A 20,072-nucleotide genomic window follows, 5' to 3' on the forward strand; every position below is an offset into this window, starting at 1 on the left:
TGGATGGATGGATGGAAGGATGGATGGAAAAATGGAAAGATGGATGGATGGAAGGACGGATGGATGGATGGCTATTTAGTTGCTGGTTTGGGGTTTGGGGAATTGTCCTCTATTCAAGTATTTCCCCCAATTTTTCCATCCTGTGAAGACTCATTGGGTAAATACTGTAAATATTGCTACAGAATGGTAGTATTTTGTCCCTTGGGAGACTAGAGCAATTAGTGATTATCGCCTTTGTCTCAGTTGCCATAAAAATTTAATCAGATTAAAACCCAATTGAGTTTTGTCTGAGTAAGCCTTTTGATTGCAAGTCTCTGGGGTCTGGGACAGAATGGAAGGTGATGATTATGTGGTAAGATAACTGTTCATAACCTTCTGAGCATCCCTCAAAGAGAGGCAGGCCCCCCCTGGGAGGGCAAGAATGTGGGCTGCCAGAGGACCCCCAGGAAGGCCTTGATCTCCAGGCCTCAGGGAAAGGACAGGAGGAGGCCACATGCTCAGAGGCGGAGGTAGAAGGGACTGGAGAATGGGCCACTTGGCCCAGCAGAGGGCAGGGGCTCAGAGACACCCCTCTTCTGCCTCTGACTCCCGAACAAGGCTTGAGAGGGGTTGGCTGGGCTTCCTGGTGGCCCCAGATCTAGGCTCGTTCATTCTTCAAGCCCAGTTGGTATGGTTTTCCTGGCATCTCTGCCTCTGGGCCAGGCCCCCTCCTCCCACAGCTGATGTGAAGGAGGAAGGGCAGCAGGAGGGGAATGAACACAGAAAAGGGTCTGTTCCCAGGGACAGGCCATACTCTGCAGTCCCCCATCCTCCACCTTGGGCTCCCCTGCCCAGATACGGTTCCCCGAGGAAAGCCCTGATCACACCAGTCTTGGCCAGTGCCTTCAGTGGACGCCAAGGACTTCCTGCATTTCTGCATCTGTGGATGGAATCAATTAGCATCAGCACCTCGAACCCTAGTTCTCGTGGGGCGCCTCCATCTCAGGCACTCTGGGGACCACCCATCCTTACTAGCTGTGTACACAGAGTATGTACTTATTTTCCTCTGAGCCCAGCCTAGGCCTGTTCAGGACGGATCACCCGGGCCAAGCAGGGCACAGTCCCCGCTCACGAACGTGGTGCGAAGAACCTGCCTGCTTTGGCAGAACTATCAGGCCTCCATAAACAAACTCGCCCCTGGACGTCATCAGAACATTCTGGCCCTGGGAAGCTGGTAACCCTCAGCAAAGCAACCCCAAATATGCAGATGCAGAGTTGCTCATAAAAATGACCTAAAGGGACGGGTGCAGCACTTAGACCAGACAAAAACAAGGGCTTCCTGATGGCTTGTGCCAACGGAGGCTAGGATTCTGTCTACAAAGTCCTTGCAAAGGCCACATCTCTGCGGTGGGAGCTTCAGGCCACGTCCTGCCCATAGAAGCAGGGATTACATTTCCCCAGAGAAAGGGAAGACGCTCGGGGAGCCCTGAGCACTCAAAGAGCGGGTCTCCCTGCACTGCTGGCCGGCTCAGGGCCTTGCTGTCTGGTTCGGATTCATGTTGGAGCAGAATCCCCATCAGACGGGGGAGAGATGTCCTCTCACAGAACCCCTCCCTCCAAGGCTCTCTGAGGAACTGACCAAGTCCCTCTGGTCCCTTTGCTCTATGAGCGGGTCAACCCTCCAGGTCACCCCCTGCTCCAACCACCTGTTGTCCCCCCACCCCTGCGTGAACTCCACCTGCAGCAGAGAGCCCACGACCCCTCGACACAGCCCTACGATTCTGTGGATGAACAAGCCCGACTGGCGGAAGTTCCTTCCTGCACTACACTCATTCGAACCCCTAGGGCTCATGGGGAATGAGTTTCGTCTTGAAAGCGCCTGGCAGCCCCGAGGATGCATGACAACACCTCCCATGCTCTTCCCCCGAATATGCTCCCTTCTCCTGACTGCAGCTCCGCATCTGCGTGCCACACGGCGTCAGGTTCTGTCACCATCCTGGTTATCCCCGTTGGCCTGAGTCTATCTGCCCCGTCCTCAGAAGCGGGGGCAATGCACTGTCAGAGGAGGAAGGAGCCGTGGTCGCTGAGCCTGGACACGGAACTGCCACTGACGTGGCCCCAGAACCACACACTGCATTCCGATCGTCACGTGGCCCTGTGGACTGGTCTCCAACACTGTTTTGTTTTTTTTTTAATTTCTCTCTCCTGTTCTCGATTTCACCCCACTGCTGGCTACCGGTAACGGACAGAGGAATTCACAGCCAGCAGGTGGAAATCACACGCGAGCATCATCCCTTCCATTGCTGCCACATAGCGTAAGCCAGGGAACAAGGAAGCTGCCACAGTTGCAAACCTACTGGCCTATGGGGAGGGTCCTCCCGCTGTGGTCCAGGCCGCCGGGGCCCCAGATCCTGTTGTCCATCATCTCTGTCCCCACGTTGCCACTCTCGCCAACAAACAGGCTGTTCTTTATCTCCTGCTTGGAACCATCATCATAGGGGAAGGTCCCACCACTGTAGGGGGAGAACATCTGCGGTGAGCTGTCCAGAGCCGGCTTCCCACCGAGCGCCCAGCACGACGACGGCTGCCCTTACCTGGCCAGGGTCAGGCCAACGCCATTGTCAGCAAACCTGGGGACAAGAGCGGATGGTCAGAGCCTGCCCTCACTCCACACGCAGGGGAGCTGCGGAGGGAAGGACCCTTCCCTGTCCCTGGCATCGCGCGGTGGACACCGTGTGGGGAGGCAGGCTTTACCTGGCACGGGGTTTGCTGCGGGAGCCGTGGGTTCTCCCGCCCAGTGTCTGCTTGCAAACATGCGCTCGGCGTCTGGGGCCACCCTGCATCAGTAGCAAGCACCCCCGGCTCCGCGAGCCTCTCCTCTGCCGCCCGTCCCCGCCCACGACTCCGGGGCTAAGAGCGAGGTTGGAGCTGGGAGGACCTGGCCACTCTTGGGTCCCACACCAGGTAAAGACGGGCCACGTGGATACGGTTCCGCTGCCCCCCTGGCCATCCCATTCCCATTTCGGCCACAGCGAGAAGGACAGACAGATTCCAATTTCCCAGGGGTCAGGCAGCTGCCGGGAAGGGCAAGACCCACGGTCACAATTACACTGTGGCCACGCTTTGGAGTCCAGTGAGTTGCGATTTCAAGCCCCCGTTCAACCGCTTACTCATCGTGTGACCTTCTGGGAAGGTCACTAGACTCAGCTTCAGTTTACCCTCTCCAAAATGGAAGAGATAATTTGTACCTTCAAGAAGCACAGTAACAAAGACCACCAAGGATTCAGCGCACGGCAGGTGCCCAGAACGTGCTGGCTTCCTCCTTCTTTCCTCCTTTCACTGACTGGCTCTGTGCTCAGAGAGCCTCACCCAGGGACTGTTTGATGACCCAGAGCAGCTGTGTATGCTGTCTTTAGGGGGTCTTGGGGGGTCACTGCCAGCTGGGGGGGCATATGCCTCTGCCTTGGGGGGGGACCAGAAGGCCAAGGTCTGTGTGTCTGCTTCCTCCCTGCCCTGCTCTCCTCTCCCCCCGTGTGGGGGGACACCACCCCCTCCCTGTGCCGAGACCCCATGGCTCTCCTCACCGACAGCTGTCCAGCCACACGTCCCCGCCGCGCAGCCAGGCCCCGTGGTCCTGGTTCTTGTAGGCGGTGAAATGTCTGATGATGGCGGGCTCCCGGGGCTTCAGCGGGTCGGCATCCTGGTGCGGGCTGTACCTGGAAGGCATGGTGGGGAGGGCACAGGGGGCAGTGCTGGGGGACTCCTGGACGGACCCCCTCTGGCCGTGAGCCCCTCCCCACGCAGCAGCCGGCTCACGTTGCCCGGGTGCCGGCACGGAAGCGAGGGTCTCTCCTCCAGGGCCCACCCCCTGCAGGCCCAGGAGCCCCCACCCCGCGGGCCGCGGCAGGTCATGGCGCAGAGGGAAGTCCAGCCAGCCAGGCCCAGTCCCGGCGTGCCGTGCGGCCCCTGGGCCTGGGAAGGAGGCTCTGAGATGCCCAGCCCCCCGCTGACTTGGGGGACCCTGGGCCTCACGCCTGCTCTGGGCTCCAGCTCACGCCCTCCATCCGTGGTTTCACGCCTCTTTCAAGGGCACTGGGCTGTCTAATAACCTTGCGGTTTTGACAGCACCTTTGGAAAGTGGCCCCCGGCCTCCGGCTGAGCTCTGTCCCTTCCCACGAACCCGACGGTGCAGTTCTCCCTGACTTCTCTCTTCCCCTTTAGATCCCGGCCCAGCCTGCCGACTTGCCAGGTACTGGCTTTTGCTGAGGGATCCAGGAACCTCTAGAGATTTCTATTTCCCTGCAGCTGCTGCAGCCTAAGCCCTAATTCAGACTTTGCCCTGCTCAGATTTTCACCACGTTACCCCAGCACCTAGCTCCCTGTCCAGGACGTGGAAAGTGCTCCCTACATATTTGATGAATGAATGAATGAATGAGTGAAGAAGAGAATGGAGGTGGGTCAGGAGCTCAGCAGGGAGCGTGTGCGTTCCCAGGGGGTGACTACCTGGCAGAGATGATAGAGAGGAAGGGCCGCTTGTCCTTGGCGGAGGCCTCGGTAGTCTTGACCCCGTTGTCTATGATCATGCCAGCCTGTGGGGAGGGAACAGTCAGGGACACGGTCCCTTCCACTCCCAGGCTGCAGGCACCTCCTCATGCCCAGCCTCACCGCACACTCTTACACGCTCCAGTAAAATCAGCTGTGCTGTTAGGACGCATTAACGGAGGTAAGGGGTCTGCAGTGAGGGAGGTGAGGAGCCTGTATTGCTCTGCATTGTTCAGAGTGAATCTGGAATAAGGTGTCCCCCCGGAGGTGTGTATCAGGAAGCTGACGTCTGGAGGGTTACGTGTCTTGTCTAGGGCCACGCAGCTAAGTCTGTGCCCAGAGCTCGCCTTGCTCTGGGCAGTTACAAGCCCAGGCCCCACGACAAGGGCGAGGGAAATGTGTCTGCGGTGACTTGGAGGAACTGCTGAACTTATATCTCGTCTCCACCCTGGGGCGGGGGTCTGGGATCCTCCCACAGTCCTGCCTGGGCTCCTCTGACTCGAGGGCAGAACCTCACATTCCTGTTTGGCTCTGAAGGTGTTTACGTGGTCAGCCCTGGGCGCCCGTGCGGAAGTCAGGGCCTCCCAGTGAGGGGACTCTTGGCCTCCTGGGAAGGCCCAGACCCAGGCTCCCTTCTCCAGGAACCAGAGGCCACTCTGGCTAGTGCGTTCTTAAGTCGGGGTGACGTGGGTCGGAAGATGAGGGGCTAGATCCCCAGCTGCTTGCTCACGGGCCATGACCTTCAGTCCCCAAGCCCCAGCTGTGGCCTCCGTTAAGACGGGCTAAGAACACTGATTTCAGAGGACTCGGGAGGCTCCGTGCTGGCCCCAGACGACTGCCCCAGACCAGGACCCTCACCCCAGACAGGACCTTCACCCACTGGTTGCAGGGGCGGGGCTCATGGGGGGCGGGGGGGAGGGCACCAAGCCCAGGGCTCCATCCAATCAGTGCAGCTCAGGGTTCCTGCTCACTCCCTCCTCACCCTGCCCGTCCCTCCACCTGTGCCCGTCCTGCCTACATTCTGTCCCATGCACAGCCCCCCTCTTTTAAGGTCTCTGATCCAGGCACTACCTAGCCCAGCTCCCAGCTCAGGAGAAGGCTTCTCAAGGAAGGGGTCCCGACAAGCAGCCAACACAGCCTGTCCACTGCTCGGCTGCCGCCCCATCCACCCCCCACCCTGCACCTCTGTGCTGCTCTTATATGGTCCACAACAGCCTCAGAAACCCCGCTCTGCCAAGGGGACACCGCTCCTCCTCGTCTCTACCCTCTGCCCCCAGAGACCCTTCCTGCTCGGCCTCTGGGACATAGTGCTGCCTGGTGTCCCCCCCGCCACGCTGCCCCGCACTCCCTGCAGGCCCCCCTCCCGCCCCACCTCAGGTATAAGCAGGGCTGGGTCAGAGAGGATCTCTCTTCTTCACAGTCTTCCCCCTGCTTGAGCTTTTTTCTTTTAATCCTCATGTATCCGTTCCCCTCCAGCTTCCTCATCTGTCCCAGCAGGGACTGGACCAGAAGATCAGCCTGGACACACTGGGCCCTGGGCACTGGGCCAGCGCCCCCAAGGCCACCTCTGCCCCCCAGGCGGCACCTCTGGTCTCTGCCTGGCTCCTCAGCTCCGCGTCCCATGGCCCTGGCCTAGCTGCAGTCCTGGGTGGGCGTCCTCGGCTCACCTGGAGTCCCCAGCACCTAGTGTGGTACTGGACTGAGGGGCTTCTGTTTTCCACCTGCCCTCTTGGCTCTGCATGGATGGAGCACCCCACTTCCCAGGAACGAAGCAAAGGGATCGGAGGGGAGGATGCTCAGGCTGCCTCCACCCTCCTTCAGAACGGCCTCCTGATTTTCTCTAGCTTACAGGCCAGGCTGAGCCCTCACGGTCAACACTGCGCCCACCCCACCAAGGGAACTGTCAGATGACACTCCCGTGCCCAGCTCAGCGGCCGCCGGGAGGTGCCGCCCTGCTACCAGCCTGAGCGAAGGCGCACCTTACTTCTTCTGGCTCCGACCAGATGCCAAGGCAGGAACAGCCACGGGACGTTCTTGCTAAGAACGGCCAGGAGCCGAGGAGGAAGGCTGCTTGGTTTTCTCGCAGACAGGCACTAGGAACGCAGTGGCGCTGCCGGTAGCCAGGAGGCCGTCCCGGCTCAAATGATCTGCAGGTCCGGGAGGGAGGACTAACAGGCTGGCCCAGGGGGACAGAGTCTGGAAAGACTTACCCGGTAGTTGGAATGTGCTCGGTTATGGAGGAATTTTCCCAGTGGAATGTGCTCTGAATAACCTGGGGAGTACATTCCCACTGAGGGGCCTGTCGGCACGTGGTGGAAGATGAACCAGAACCCGGTCTCCTGTTGGGGGGGGCACAAGGGGAGAGCCACAGAGATCAGCCCCGCAGACTCCTCCTTGCTGGGGTCCTACTCGGGCTGGACCTAGCACTCGCCCCGAAAGGGCCCCACCGCCCATCCCTGGACGCGCCTGCGGGAGGCAGTAAAAAGCCCTGGCAAATGCACTTTGTGGGGTCTACCCTGACTGGGGCAGCCCTTAACCGGGTCCTACTCTCCTGGCCATGGGTTCCAAACGGCTGGCTTTGAGTCCCGGATGTTCTCGGCTTTTCCCTTTCCTTTAGCAGCTATGGAAACTGAAGCCCAGAGACAGCACCTGACCTGCTCGGGGTCCCACGGACGCTAAGTGGCAGGGACGGGTGGGTGAGAGCAAGGCTGTGTAGACAGGGTGCCGTGTCTGAATCCTGTGCGTGCCCCTGGGCACGGTCACCCTCCCCGCCCAGCGGATGGAAGTTATGGGTACCTGCCTCGCAGGGTTGGTGCGAGAATTAAACTATCTTAGCTGACAGAGCTGGTGGGGAGGCACAGCACCAGGCCATGCCCGTCTCTGTCTAATAATCAGTCATTTCAGTAAAGCGCCCTGATCACCCACATGATGAAGGGACAGGGCCATTACTGAAAGCCAAGTCCATGTGACCCCTTCGCCCCAGCGGAGCCTGACCTGGCGGGTCCCAGGCCCAGCCCCGGCCCCCACCTTTACTTCCGGCCAAAGAAGGGACGGTTCTGCTCACCTCGGATCCCGCGGCTGCACAGTTAATGAGGTTGTTGTTGGGGTTGGCCATCCAGAAGGTGGACACTGCACTGTGGCGGGGGGGCGGGGGACAGAGATCGCAGGCGTCACCCGACGGGCCGCTGGTTCCCTTGCCTCTTACCAGAAGCTTGAGAAACCCTCAGTTTGCTGTGAAACCCAGTTTGCTCGTGCGAGCGCAGAGCATTTCAACACCTGAAGTGCTGGGGCTTAAAAGGGGCATGTGGGTGCGTGAGGCGGAGGCAGCTGATGGGTGAAGCCAATAGAGAGAAGGCACCGGGGCCCGGAAGGGGGCCGTTCCTCAGGGAGAGGCCCGGCGTGGGAACACTGATCACACGGGCAGTCCCGTCTCTGTCTCTGTCTCCAAGTGGGGGAGTACGCCTCGTGCCCGCGGGTAACCACTGGGGCACCCGGGTGGCAGCCCGCACCTTCTCAGAGGAGCACCGTGATGATGGCCATGGGCAAGCGGAGAAGCAGGCCCTCCGTGGCCTCCGTGGCCTCCGGCTGAGAGGCTGAGGGCTGTGGGTGGTTGAGGGCTGGGAGGCAGCCCTCAGAAGCTGCTCAGAAGCCCCAGGGTGCGGAGGTCAGAGGCCCGGCTGGGCGGGTGAGTGAGCAACTGCTCGCAGGACCCTGTGGGGCGCAGGCCTGCTGTGGCTCATGGCACGGGGCTGGGGGTGGCAGTGGTGGGGGGGAGGCACTTACTTGCAGTCCTGCCTGGGCTTGGGGATGTACCCCGGGTAGGAGTCTTCCGTGATGGTCTTGCACATCTTGCTATCACGGTCGGAGGGGAGGAGGGTTCCGGACTTGACGAGGAGCCCGAGACAGTGGTCGAAGGTGTTCCGTTCCTCTGGCCCGTCTTCCGTGAAGAAGCAGTGGCCCAGGGAGTTATAGCCCACCACGTCCTTGACCTGCAGGGATCACGACCGGGGGACCTCTCACCCAGCGTCCAGGTGTTCCTGAGCTTATGCATTCATTCAGCAAACGTGACACGGCATCAGCGGCGCCCCGGGTCCCACGAGGAACCCCACAGGCTTGGGGAGGGCCCTGGCACAGCAGTCTGAGAACTAAAAGGTCCTTACAGTGTCTCTGGCCAGAGCCCTGCCTCCCTGCCCGAGGCCACACGGCCCACAAGCGTCCCTGACAAATGGGATGGCGCTTCCACTTGAATGCCCCAGAGATGGGATGCTCACCACCTCAAAGTTAGCCTGTCCACATCAGAACACCGACGATGGTGCTCTTAACTGAGGTCTTCCGTCCACACCCCTACTCTGGGGCCCGACTGCCCAGTGCCGTCCCCCCGAGGAGAGGCTCCCGATCCCCTACGACAGTTCGACCCGCACCGATTACCCACCTACCAGCAGGCCAGGCCCCAGAGCATCCAGACCCCATCCTGAAACAACTCCCCCTTCAGTACCATTAACACTTTGAGGGGCCGCCCGGCCCGTCCCTTGTGGGGTGTTTAGCGGCGTCCCGGCTTCTGCCCTCCCCACATGTCAGCATGCCTCCTCAGTGGGACAACAAAAATGTCTCAGACACTCGCTGCCAAATATCCCCCTGGCTTGGGGGTGATACCGTGCCCTCTGGTTGGGGTGCACACGTCCAGGGTGAACGCCCCAACTCCCCCGGCTCTTTCCTAGGACAGAGCCTGCCTACTCCAGCATCCGGGCAGCCACTCTCTGGAAGCATCCGGAGCCGGGACCCTCCATGTCCTTTTCATCTTGCTGAAGTCTTACACATTTCTAGAACACTTGGTTTTGGTTTTTTGCTTTGTTTTGTTGTTAGAGCTAAGGAAAATGAGACTGAAGGAAGTTAAGTGGTTTGCTCAAGGTCGCACAACCCATGTGTTCAAAGGCAGGCAGGGCTGGGACCCCCGCTTTCTCATTGTGTCCATTCACCCCACAAGGGAGGATCCACACACACTGGCTGCCCTGTTCCGGGCCAGCTCTGTTCCTCTACATCCCTCCCTAATCTTTGGTCATTGGCAAGGGCGTGATCTTGAGTGCTATTCAGTCCCTCACCAAGCAGTGCAGTAAACACCAAGGTCATCCGATGGGGCAGCTTCCTTTCGTCCCAGTGAGCTAGGACAGCTGGTTATAAATAGCCCGGAAAGAGAAGGGAGGAAGCGGGGCTGCTGGGGCCGACAGGGGTGGCTTTGGGCAAGTCCCATGCCGCCACTTACAGAGGAGGACACTGACGCCCAGAGAAGGGGCGTGGGGTGTCCCAGCAAGCTCACAAACCTAGAGGTGGAGCCACGTTCAGACCCAGGCCTCCTGCCCAAGGCTCTTTCAAAATCCTAAGCACCACTTACCCCACTGTCCGATCACACCCTGCGTGGCCCTTCTTTGAAGGCAAGTGAATAAAAGATGAATCAGGGACATTCTTATTCTAACCAACACCCCAGGGAGAAATTCCCTCCATCCAAGACCCTTGAGGTGTGCTCTGGAGAGAAAAATCCCCATCGAAAGGAATAATAAGTACTAGTATTTGTTGGGTGTCAGATCTGTTACAGACATTACCTCGTTTTTAATTCTTAATCATTCCCTTTCGCCTTCTGTTCAGGGACAGAGCCGAAACCCGATTCTCCATCCACCTGATTCTATAACTTTCGTGCTCATCTGTTGTCAACAACCCCAAACGGAAAACCAGCCCTCTCATCTCGTGCTGCATTTCTTCCTTCTCATCAGGGGTGGGTGAGGATGGCGTGGGGAGTGGAGGGGAGACAGCACGGTGAGGTAGAGGGAGGGGGAGCTGCTGGGTGGGGAGCCGAAGATACAAGTTCAAGTCTCAGCTCAGCCACTGATTTGCTGGGCCTCGCCCAGGTGTCCCTCGGCAGACAGGTGCCTTCTAAAATCTGGCTCTTAGGTTTCTGATCATTCTGCCTTAGAACATTTCCCAGAGTTGAATATTTACACTGTGACACAGCTTGAGACAGAAAGACAGACAGACAGACAGATAAATCAGTACATTGTAGTTGCACACCCAGACACATAATACAGGTTTGCAGATGGCTGCCAAGTCCCTGGGCGTGCTAACCTGGAGCTCCCGCCCCGTTCTCATGCACAAATCACATCTTTCCCTTCCTTCTTCTGCACATCACCCCTGCTGATGGTTGTCAGTCCTAAAAGTCATTCCTAAAGGCTGTTCTAAGTCTTCTGCCATTGTTAGCAGGGGTCTAGGCATGAGATTACAAAGGAGGAAATTTCTCAGCCCTCAGGGACTGTTTCATCTAAAACGACCATTTAATTTATTGTCTGAACCAGGATATTTTTTTAGAGCAAAGGAGGGGTGCCGTTAGAAACGAAGCTGCGAAAGCAGGTATAAAGTGGAACATTCCATGCAAATCAACCTGCATCAGCAAGAAGAAGAAACTGCTGCTTAAGACAAGCAAATACGAACAGAAATCGGCCCTGCCCGATTCCGCCTTCTAGGGCGGCTATGATACCATTCCTGCTAGGGAGAAGCATGACCCCAAATACAATCAGATTGAAAGAAAGACTGTAATTTCCAGGCTTCTACCACTTATTTTGTGTTTTTCGAGCCGCTGAAGAAAAGAGCCTATTTTTGCAGAGTCTTAAGGCGTATTTGATGGCGCAGACAGAAGCCGGGAAAGGCGGCAGAGAACCAGGTCGCGCTCCCCCCGCCGGGAAGGACCGAGTCCCGGAGGCAGCCCCGGAGAGGCGCGAGCGGGAAGGGAGCCAGGGAAAGAGGGGCCTGGTGCCCATTTCCAGTTGTTCCCCGAGCTGATGGGTGGTGCGCCCGCCCTCTTCCCCGGCACATCCCTTCCCCGATGCGCCAGCAGGAGCCCCGGCCTGGGACACTTTTGGGGAAAGCAAGCACCACCGTCTGGGTTCCTCCCGGGGCCTCAGGCGGGAAGGAGAACTGGGAGCAGCTACAGGAATCAAGAAGCTGGTGAGAATGAATTCCAGAAACCGGGAGAAGGGGCAAACGGATCCTGGCCCCTGGTTCCCAGAGCTGGGGCGGGGACAGAGGGAGCTGGGCTCCCGCCATATGCACCCAGGGGGCGCAGCCACGGGCAGGAGAAAGCAGCGGGACAGGCATCTTCCTGAGGCTGGATGGTGGGGGGCCGTAGCCAGGGGTGGGGCCCCCTGGAGCCGCACAGAGCGCTGGATGCATTTGCACCAGTGTCCTGGGGGGGAAGAAGGAAAGGACGGGTTTTCTTCTCCCATCCCCTCTCCTTGCCCTGAAAATGGAACGGAGCGGGGGAAACAAACAGAATCCACGTTGGTGTCTTTGTACCTTCCTCGAAAGCTCTGGAACGGATTGTTTCCAGCAGAGAACAGGCAGGTGGTCCCCTGCGTCCCGCCCCAGAGCTCAGAAACACACACTGAGGGGCAGTGGGAGCCCGCCGTAGGCCCCCAGCTGCCCCGCCTGCAGGGGATGGGCGGGAGAGCCTTCCTCTGAGGGCCAGCTTCACCCCGCAACTGCCAGCATCCTGGGGCTCCCGTGCTGGTATCACGACAGACATCGCCCGACTCAGCTCCGGGTCTTGGCATCACCAGGGTCTTGGCATCACCAGGATAACCAGCATTCGGTGTGGTTTTACCGCAGGCCTTGACCTTGTCAGCATGCACGGGGAGTGTACGGGACTGGAGGGAGGACACGTACGCAGCGTTTGCCGAGCTCCCGAGGCTGCTCTGTGTGTGTGTCGGGGGGGTGGGGGACCCATTACCGTGTCGTGGAAGCAGGGAGGCTTACCCAGGGCGCAGTACACAGAGGCCCCATGACCGTATACGGCCTGCTGATGCTGAGTTGGCCACATGCGTCCCTGGCTTCATCCTCCCCCAAAGCCTTGGCGATGGGCTGTGTCCTCACCCTCACTTTGTGCGGTGGGGAAACCGAGGCTCCGAAAGTTTGGATCGTTAGAACGCAGGTTTGCTCTGACTCTGTCCTCCCAAGCTGGCGGCTCTGCGGATGCCTGCAGGCCCGGTTTGAGCGAGCAAGGAGCCCGGGGAGGAGGGGGCGGTGGGTTTGTTGAGCAGGAGCTCATGGTGTGTGCGGCGATTCCTAAGAGCATCCTCTGGGCTCAGGGAGCAGATGTGGAGAGGCCCGTGTGCTCATCGGTTAGGAGGGGAATGAGAAGCAGGTGTTGGCGGGAACATCAAGTCCACACTGCCCTTTCCAGAAGCAGGTGGCCAAGAATGGGGAGGAGCCCGGGGTCGGGGGGGGGCGGGCAGAAGCTGTCTTCTGAGGACGAGGGCACCAGAGTCTGTCTGCAGGCGGTGGGTGGGGAAGCCCATGTGTGGACGGATGTCCAGGGTCTCGGGCGTGTCCAGATCTGGGACGGCCTGAGGGTAAAGGCCTCCACGATGCTACCGAGTGACCTCTGCAGCCTAAGTGAGAATCCAGTGTCTGTCTGTATTTGGCCTCCTTTCATCCCGTCAGCTAAAAACATCTTTCCAAACACGTTAGAGCCCCGGCCACTGGTAGGTCCTTCAAGCCAGAATGAAGGGAGCAAATACCAACTAGCGATGCGGAGCCCAGCTCCCGGGGTGGCCCTGCTGCCCCCCATGGTGCAGGGCCTACGGGGGCGGCGCCCATCCGAACCCCCAGCTCCCCACGGCCTGTGGCGCTCGGGGGAGGACGCGGAATGCACTCCGTTGTCCTGCTGCCTCTTCGGCTCGGGGAATCCGAGGCCTGCGCTTCATCCAGATGCTAAGTCATGCCAGTTTGGTGTCTCACAGGTCTCTGGGCTCCAGACCCTCACCCACCAGCCTGGCCGTCCAGCAGGGACGCGAGCCGAGTGCGGCTGGAGCCCTCCGTGGCCACCGGGATGAGGCTGCTGCCGGCCCCTCGGCCAGGCCTGTGCGAGGCTGCCTGGCGTCTGGATGGCGCCCAGGGAGCTGACGTGTGTTCCCTCCCAGTCTGGTGGCCGCCATCCCTTGGGGCCGGACAGAACAACGGCCTTGGCACATGCAGGACTGCCAGGGCCCCCTGGTTGCGAGAGCTTGTCCAAGTCTCTGGCTCCAAGTCTGTCTGGTGTGGGTGCGACTGGCCCGTCTAGCGGCTCCGAATGAGCGGGTTCCGAGGGCCGCTCCTGGGCCGTGCTCGCTCAAGCCCCCGCCTGCCTGCATCGCGCTGGGCCGCTCGCTCCTGTGGGAGCCCCTTCCTCCGGCCGAGGCCCGGGCTCGCGGCTCAGGCGCACTGTGACCAGCGTGGCCCAGCCCTTCTCATTCTTGGATTCTAACTGAACAACCGTGAGATCTGCTTGTCATGCCGGGCACCACACATGACGAAACCGAATGCACGAACAGCCGTGTGTCCACGGTATGCACGCGCGCGTGTGCACGTGTGTGCATGCGTGTGCATGTGCGTGTGCACGCGTGTGTGTTATGTGCACAACTGCCCTGAGATGCAGAACGGCCTCCGCTCACACCGACTCGGCTGCTGGGAGTCAACATCTTTCTCTTCCGTGGCGCGAAGCGTAGGGGAATTGAAGCTAAATTAAGCCCAGAACTTTAGAACGAATGCTTAAAGCGAGTAGAGCTCCTCGGACTCAGGCTTGTCATCTTTCCTAATTCTACACTGTTCTTTTTACCCCACGTTCCGAGCTCAGGCGCCCCAGAGTCCCTGCGTTGCGTTCGTTCGGCAAGCCGCGTGGACAAGCAGAAGAGACCACACCCGCCCCCGGGGCCACACGTGTGCCACACTTTCCACATCCTGTGCTCACGTCTTGTAACAACCACGTGGCAGACATACTGCTGTCCTCCCTGTTTTACAGAAGAGGAAACAGAGGTGTGAGAGGGAAAGTGACCGGCCCACGTCCCACGACGGGTCCGTGGCAGAAGCCAGACGGAAGCCCAGACCCGAGCCACGCTGTGTCTGCTACCGCGTTCCTGACATTTCCCACTTATCGTGACTCTTACTGTCTTTCTGCTTCCGGGACAGCACGTTCTCCTTTCTTCTTCCCTGAGCCAGAAAACAGGCCCACGTTCAGCAACCGTTCCAGCCACAGCCCTCCTGCCGCCTGCCACGGAGAACCGGCCCTGGTTCCTGGGCAGCGCTGCCACGTGAGCTGGCAAGTCGGGCGCCGGGTCCGGGGCTCCCTCAGGGCACCTGCACCTCACAGCCCCCCGTGTTTGCTGCGATTTCCCCACTCGGCCGCGGAGGACGACGGAGGTTTGCGGATGGCAAGCAATTTGCACGAAGCCCACAGCTCACAGGCTGTGGGCCAAGCTCTTGAACCCATGTGCTTCCAGACGAGGCCGCAGGGCCCATACTCTCCCGTCCCCTCGGTGGGTCTGTGAAGAAGTAGAGGACACCCCCCACCCCAGCGCCCTGGGCCACGCAGCAGTGTGGGTCTGACCCGCCACCTCGGACCACGTTCCCAGAGAAGCCAAGAACCCAGATTTCTGTGTGAAATCACTTAATTTTTAAATGACGGAACCTAATTCAGATGTTTCTTTAAACACCATTTAAGCCAAACAAAACACATCCCGTCACTGGGTTCCACATGCAGGGGGCCCATCTGTGACATCCGGCTTTAAAGTTCATGTAGGATGTAAGTTCAGTCTGTTTAAAGAAAGGTGGGTTTAGTGTAAAATTATCAGTTTAGTGTAAAGATGATCGAATGTTTCTATAAACACTTCCTAAGCCAAACAAAACACAATCTGGATTCTTCAGCTTATAATATCCGGTTTTTAAAGTTTCTAGAGGATATAAGTTTAGTACATTTATCTATTTTCTTTTCAGAGAGTGGGAGAGCGTGAGTGAGAGAGTGCCAGGGAGGGAGGTGAGGGGAGAGGGTTGGGGGGCAGAGAGGGGGAGAGAGGGGGAGAGAATCTCCAGCAGTCTCCCTGCTAAGCACCCGACATGGGGCTCGATCCCAGGACCCTGAGATCATGACCTGAGCCGAAACTGAGAGTCTGACACTCAACTGACTGAGCCACCTGGGCGCCATAGGTTAGTTCATTTAAATAAGAATCAGTTTAGTGTCAAAACCAGCTGGGCAAACCCAGACCAGCCTCTGGCACGTATGCCTCCTTGGAACGAAGCCATTCCTCCCGGCAGTGTCCGCTCTGGAGGATGCTTGGTGCAGGAAGAGCAAAGGCCCCCTGCGGCCACCACAGGTCTGTGGGACGGAGGCAACGGTGCAGAGTCTGGCAAGAGCCCTTGTCTGCGCTAGCGGATCTGTCTTGCCACACAGCCACGGAAAGATCCTCGGCCTGCCCATCTCTCCAAAGAGGCACCGCACACGCCTGCCCTCTTTTCTCTTTCCTGCTCACGACTGACAGCATTCTAAACTCGAGGCCAAGGATGGTTCAACCCCCGATGGCCCCGGACTAAATGTCCAGACCCAGACACCCGCCCAGCACTGACAGTTTGGAGGCAGGGGACTGGAGGACGGGGCAGTGACGGTCCCTCCGCTTCCCCGGGGAGGAGGCACTCACCAACAAGCCATTGGAGCCATGCACGGTGACACAGCGAGAAAACGTGTGGTGGATGGAGAGCTCGCGGACGTACGTGGGCGGGTCGTAGCCTCCCTTCTCGTCCACATCGCCCGCCAGGTGGAAGTGAATGGGGTACTGGCCCACCAGCTGTTGTCCCATGTGCTTCAGCTCCACACCCTCCAGGTGCACAGCCTTAAAGCCCAGTGCAAACTGCAAGAGGGGAGGCGAGGGTCAGAAGGGTGGGCGAGGTGCCCCCGGCCCCCTTGCCGGGGCCGGGTCCCAAACATGCGAAGTGCCTCGCTGATCCCTGCCTCGGCCACACAGTGAATCCAACATATGCCCTGCAGACGGGTTAAAGCCCCGGCCCTCTCACCGCCCAGGCGCCGAGGCGCTTTGGATAACACACGGATGTTACAAGATGGTGAACGGCTTGGAACAGCGGGGCTGGCCTCCACTCCCGCCCTCCCTCCTAAGTTGCTAAGTGTCACAAGGAAGGGGGAACCCCGAGATATGCGGTGGCGAGGCTGGCCCGAGGCCGGCCCCAGGATGATGGGAATCCAGGGGCAGAAGAAGCCTGTGCTCTGCCCATGGTCTGCAGGCCCTCCTGGTGGAAGGACGGGGACACTGAGCCAGGACTCTCCATCAGCCCCTGACCCCGGTAGTGTGGACGAGCTGTGGGACGCTCTGTGTGCACCACCGTGGATGTCTACACTCCAGGAACCCACTGTAAAAGCACACTGTGGAAATGACTCTTGTCAGAAGCGGGGCTCAGCCGGCTGCTCCTGGAGTAGGCAGATCTTAAGGACATGCTAACAGTCCTCCCAGAGCAGGTTTGTCAAGCGGAATGCCACTCGGGAAGGGGCATCCTGAGGCCTCATTTGGGCAAAGTGGGAAGGGGACCCTGATGGCTCGGGGATTGCTCTCAGAATTGGAAACGGGCTCTGGTCTCTCTGATGAGTCTCTGCACAAGCCCTGGCCCCCCTCACCCCCAGAGCCTGACCGGGAACACGAGCGAGTGCTTCTGGAGCCTACAGTGAACGGGGAGCCCTGCTGAGCGAGCAGGGGCTGTGGATGCTGGGAGCCCACGTGTGATACGGGGCCACCCAGTGCCAGTCATTGAAAGCGACAGCCGCACGAACAGCTTTGGGGCGTTGTGATGTTCAGTATGCCGGGTAACGGCTCTTTAGATGGGATGCAGACAGAGTTCCCCCGTGAGCCCCATGCTAGGAAGCCGGGAGCTCTCGCGGACCGCTGACCGCACACCGCTGACCGCCGCTCTTCCCTGGGCAGCAGAACTCCGCTGCGAGCCAGGTCCCTCTTTGCCTCCATCTCTTGGTAGACGCTCCGACGTCCAGCTCGTCTCCCCTGCCTGCTCGCGTGTCTGGGTTTTCATGGGTCTATTGTAAGCGTGACTTGTGTGGGTGAAATGTCAGCTCTTCTGGGAAACGACCGGGGTGAGGCGTTGGAGAAAGGGAGTGAGAGCAGGGACGGGGGCTGGAAGCCGTGCAGGCAGGGAGCCCAGGGTGGCATGTGACCGGGGAGTGGACAGCCGTCCCCAAGGTGGCCCCCTCCTGTCTTCCGGCCAGGGGTCGGCAGCCAGAACAGCACGCTGGACAGCAGGGGTCCGCCTTCCAGGAAGTCCCTGCCCTTGGTCCTACTTCCTGCTCCCGTGCCCTCCCCAGCCAGGGTCCCTGCCAGGCTGGCAGCGCGGGAATGCTCCCGGTCGGGCGGACCCATACCTTGATGTGGCCCCCGAAGGTGTCGAAGTCGAAGAAGTTGCAGACGTGGTTGTTGTAAGGGTAACATCTGTCCTCCATCTCCCCCATCACCACGATGTTCCGGCTCAGGAGCCCGACCTCGGCCCGCATGTCCACACCGTCTATCTCCTCCCCGATGTGCAGGTACAGAGGCTTCCCTAGGGCAGAAAGGGGTGGGTGGGAAATCCACTGCTGCTTACATATCACTGCACCTGTGTGCACGGTGGTCCCCGGGGCTCCCCCGGTCCCATGTTACAGAAGAAGGAAGCCCATGCAGGCTCTTCTTTCCTGGCCTGAAAGAAGAGCTAGGATTCACAGCCATGCGGACTCACATCTGAAGCCCATGCAGAAATGGCTATTTGTCCCCCAGTATCAGTCCCCCCTTTTGCTTGCTGGTACTGGGGCCTCCTGTGTTTGAGCTCGACATATGCTCCCCAGGAGAACCACGCTTCCCAGACTCCCTGTTGGTGTGGACACAGGATGAGCAGAAGCCGTGGGCAGCCCCTGCTCTCACTCCTTCCCCAGGACCGGAATGTGGCTGTGCCCTGGTGGGCCAGCCCCGAGGACAGGGTGCTCTCTCCCTTGTTCCTGGACTCCCGTAACTTCTCTTCTTCCTTCGTGTGGGTTCCTTATGTTCTGCTTCCAAACTCATCCAGACCTCCTATCCTTAAAAAAATTCTTAGAAGACCTTTCTGCCCAACTCAGCTACCCTCGTAGCTAATGTCAGTCCCCTTCGTGCCACTCGAGTCCCTGAACCAGTGACCCATACCTGCCCCGCTCCCTCGGTCTGCTCAAATCCACTTACTTCCCCTCCAGCCTCATCCTCCTCCCGGACGGCAGGTGCACCCCAGGGAAGGTGCGGGGGGCAGGGGCTTGGAACTTGGGGACTGCCTCGTGGTCCCCAATCCGCCCGCCCCCACTCCAACCCCAGATTCTTCCGTGGAATAGAGAGATCTCGGCCTGCCTCTGCACCCAGCTCGTCACTGGGACAGCTGACCTGGCTAGCAGGGCTTTCTCCTCCGTTCGAGGACACAGCTCCAGAGCACGGCCTCTCGTGTGGATTTGCAGCCTGCACCACACGGCAGGTGCTGCTTGGCTTTCACTGCGGCCCTGGCTTGAGCGACAGGGCTCGGGTGTCAGCCCATGGCACAGCTGGCCGGGCCTGTGACGGGCCTGAGCCGCACCCTGACGGGGACCGCCCCTGCCCGCTCCTTCACGAGGCACAGCTCGCATCCTGTGGGGGCTGTGGGACCTCGGGGGCTGCGGTTTGCGATTCTGCAGGCTCGGGGAGATGGCAGTTTCTGGAAGCTCGTTAGTTCAGGACGTGAAACTGGTGTGGGACAAAGCTGACAAGACACCCCTTTGGCATCACCACGAGCTCCCAGGGCCACTGCAACAAACTGCTACCCACTGACTGGCTTAACTCAGCAGAAACGTATTGCTTCACATCTCAGAGGCCAGAAGTGCATGGTCAGGGCCCTGGGTCGGCGGTCGGGGCCCCGGGGTCAGCGGTCGGGGCCCCCGGGTCGGCGGTCAGGGCCCCGGGTCGGCGGTCAGGGCCCCAGGTCGGCGGTTGGGGCCCCGGGGTCGGCGGTCAGGGCCCCGGGTCGGCGGTCAGGGCCCCGGGTCGGCGGTCGGGGCCCCGGGTCAGCGGTCGGGGCCCTGGGTCGGCAGTTGGGTGGGGCAGGGCTGGTTCCCTCGGGAGGCGCCAGGCGGAACCGTCCTGGCCGTTTGCAGATTCCAGCAGCGCCCTGTGCTCCTTGGCTGGAGGCCCCTTCCTCCTCCCTCAACGGGCGGACTTCACTCTGACGCCGGCTGTGTCGTATGTCACCTTCTCCTCGGACTCTGACCTCCTGCGTCCCCTCTGAGGACCTGTGATGACACTAGGCCACCCCGGGGACCCAGAATAATCCCCCATCTCCTGAGCCTTAACTCAATCGCACCCACCAAGTCCCTTCTGCCGCGCGAGTGGACATTCTCACGTGCAGAGGACTAGCCCGTGGGCGTCTGTGGGGCCGTTCCTCTGTGTACCCCAGAGCCCTGCTTTAAAAGTATTAGGAAATCTCGCTTTACAGAGAGTCTATTCACTATGCTTTACTATCAGGCCCAGAGATCTCCAAAGCCAGAGGGGCCAGGCACGGACGCCAGGCTGGGGGTGGGGCAGGGCTGTGAAGACTCGGGTTCCGTCCACAGTCTGACATTGCCCGGAGGAGCGTTTGAAACAAGTTCGCTCTGCAGACTGCTGGCTCCCTTACCCCCTGTGGCTTGTGGCTCAGGTCACAGAGCCTCGTGGCTTCACGGTTTT

At 59.8% G+C, this 20,072-nt stretch overlaps 1 protein-coding gene across 1 annotated transcript in view; it reads right to left on the minus strand.

The window, feature by feature from the left end:
- The window catches only part of CEMIP (cell migration inducing hyaluronidase 1), a 56,951-nt gene that overhangs the window by 14,298 nt on the left and 22,581 nt on the right, over positions 1-20,072 (minus strand). Inside the window, exons 11-19 of the mRNA XM_035024267.1 lie at positions 17,750-17,925; positions 16,011-16,220; positions 8,305-8,510; positions 7,586-7,655; positions 6,732-6,860; positions 4,483-4,568; positions 3,564-3,695; positions 2,574-2,609; positions 2,337-2,492 (exon numbers count right to left, since the gene is read on the minus strand). Of these exons, the coding sequence (XP_034880158.1) occupies positions 2,337-2,492; positions 2,574-2,609; positions 3,564-3,695; positions 4,483-4,568; positions 6,732-6,860; positions 7,586-7,655; positions 8,305-8,510; positions 16,011-16,220; positions 17,750-17,925 (1,201 nt within the window). The remainder of the gene's footprint in view (positions 1-2,336; positions 2,493-2,573; positions 2,610-3,563; positions 3,696-4,482; positions 4,569-6,731; positions 6,861-7,585; positions 7,656-8,304; positions 8,511-16,010; positions 16,221-17,749; positions 17,926-20,072) is intronic.

This window comes from Mirounga leonina, unplaced genomic scaffold (assembly GCF_011800145.1).
Source record: "Mirounga leonina isolate KUSES-001 unplaced genomic scaffold, KU_Mleo_1.0 Mir_178, whole genome shotgun sequence".
NCBI classification, from domain to species: domain Eukaryota; kingdom Metazoa; phylum Chordata; class Mammalia; order Carnivora; family Phocidae; genus Mirounga; species Mirounga leonina.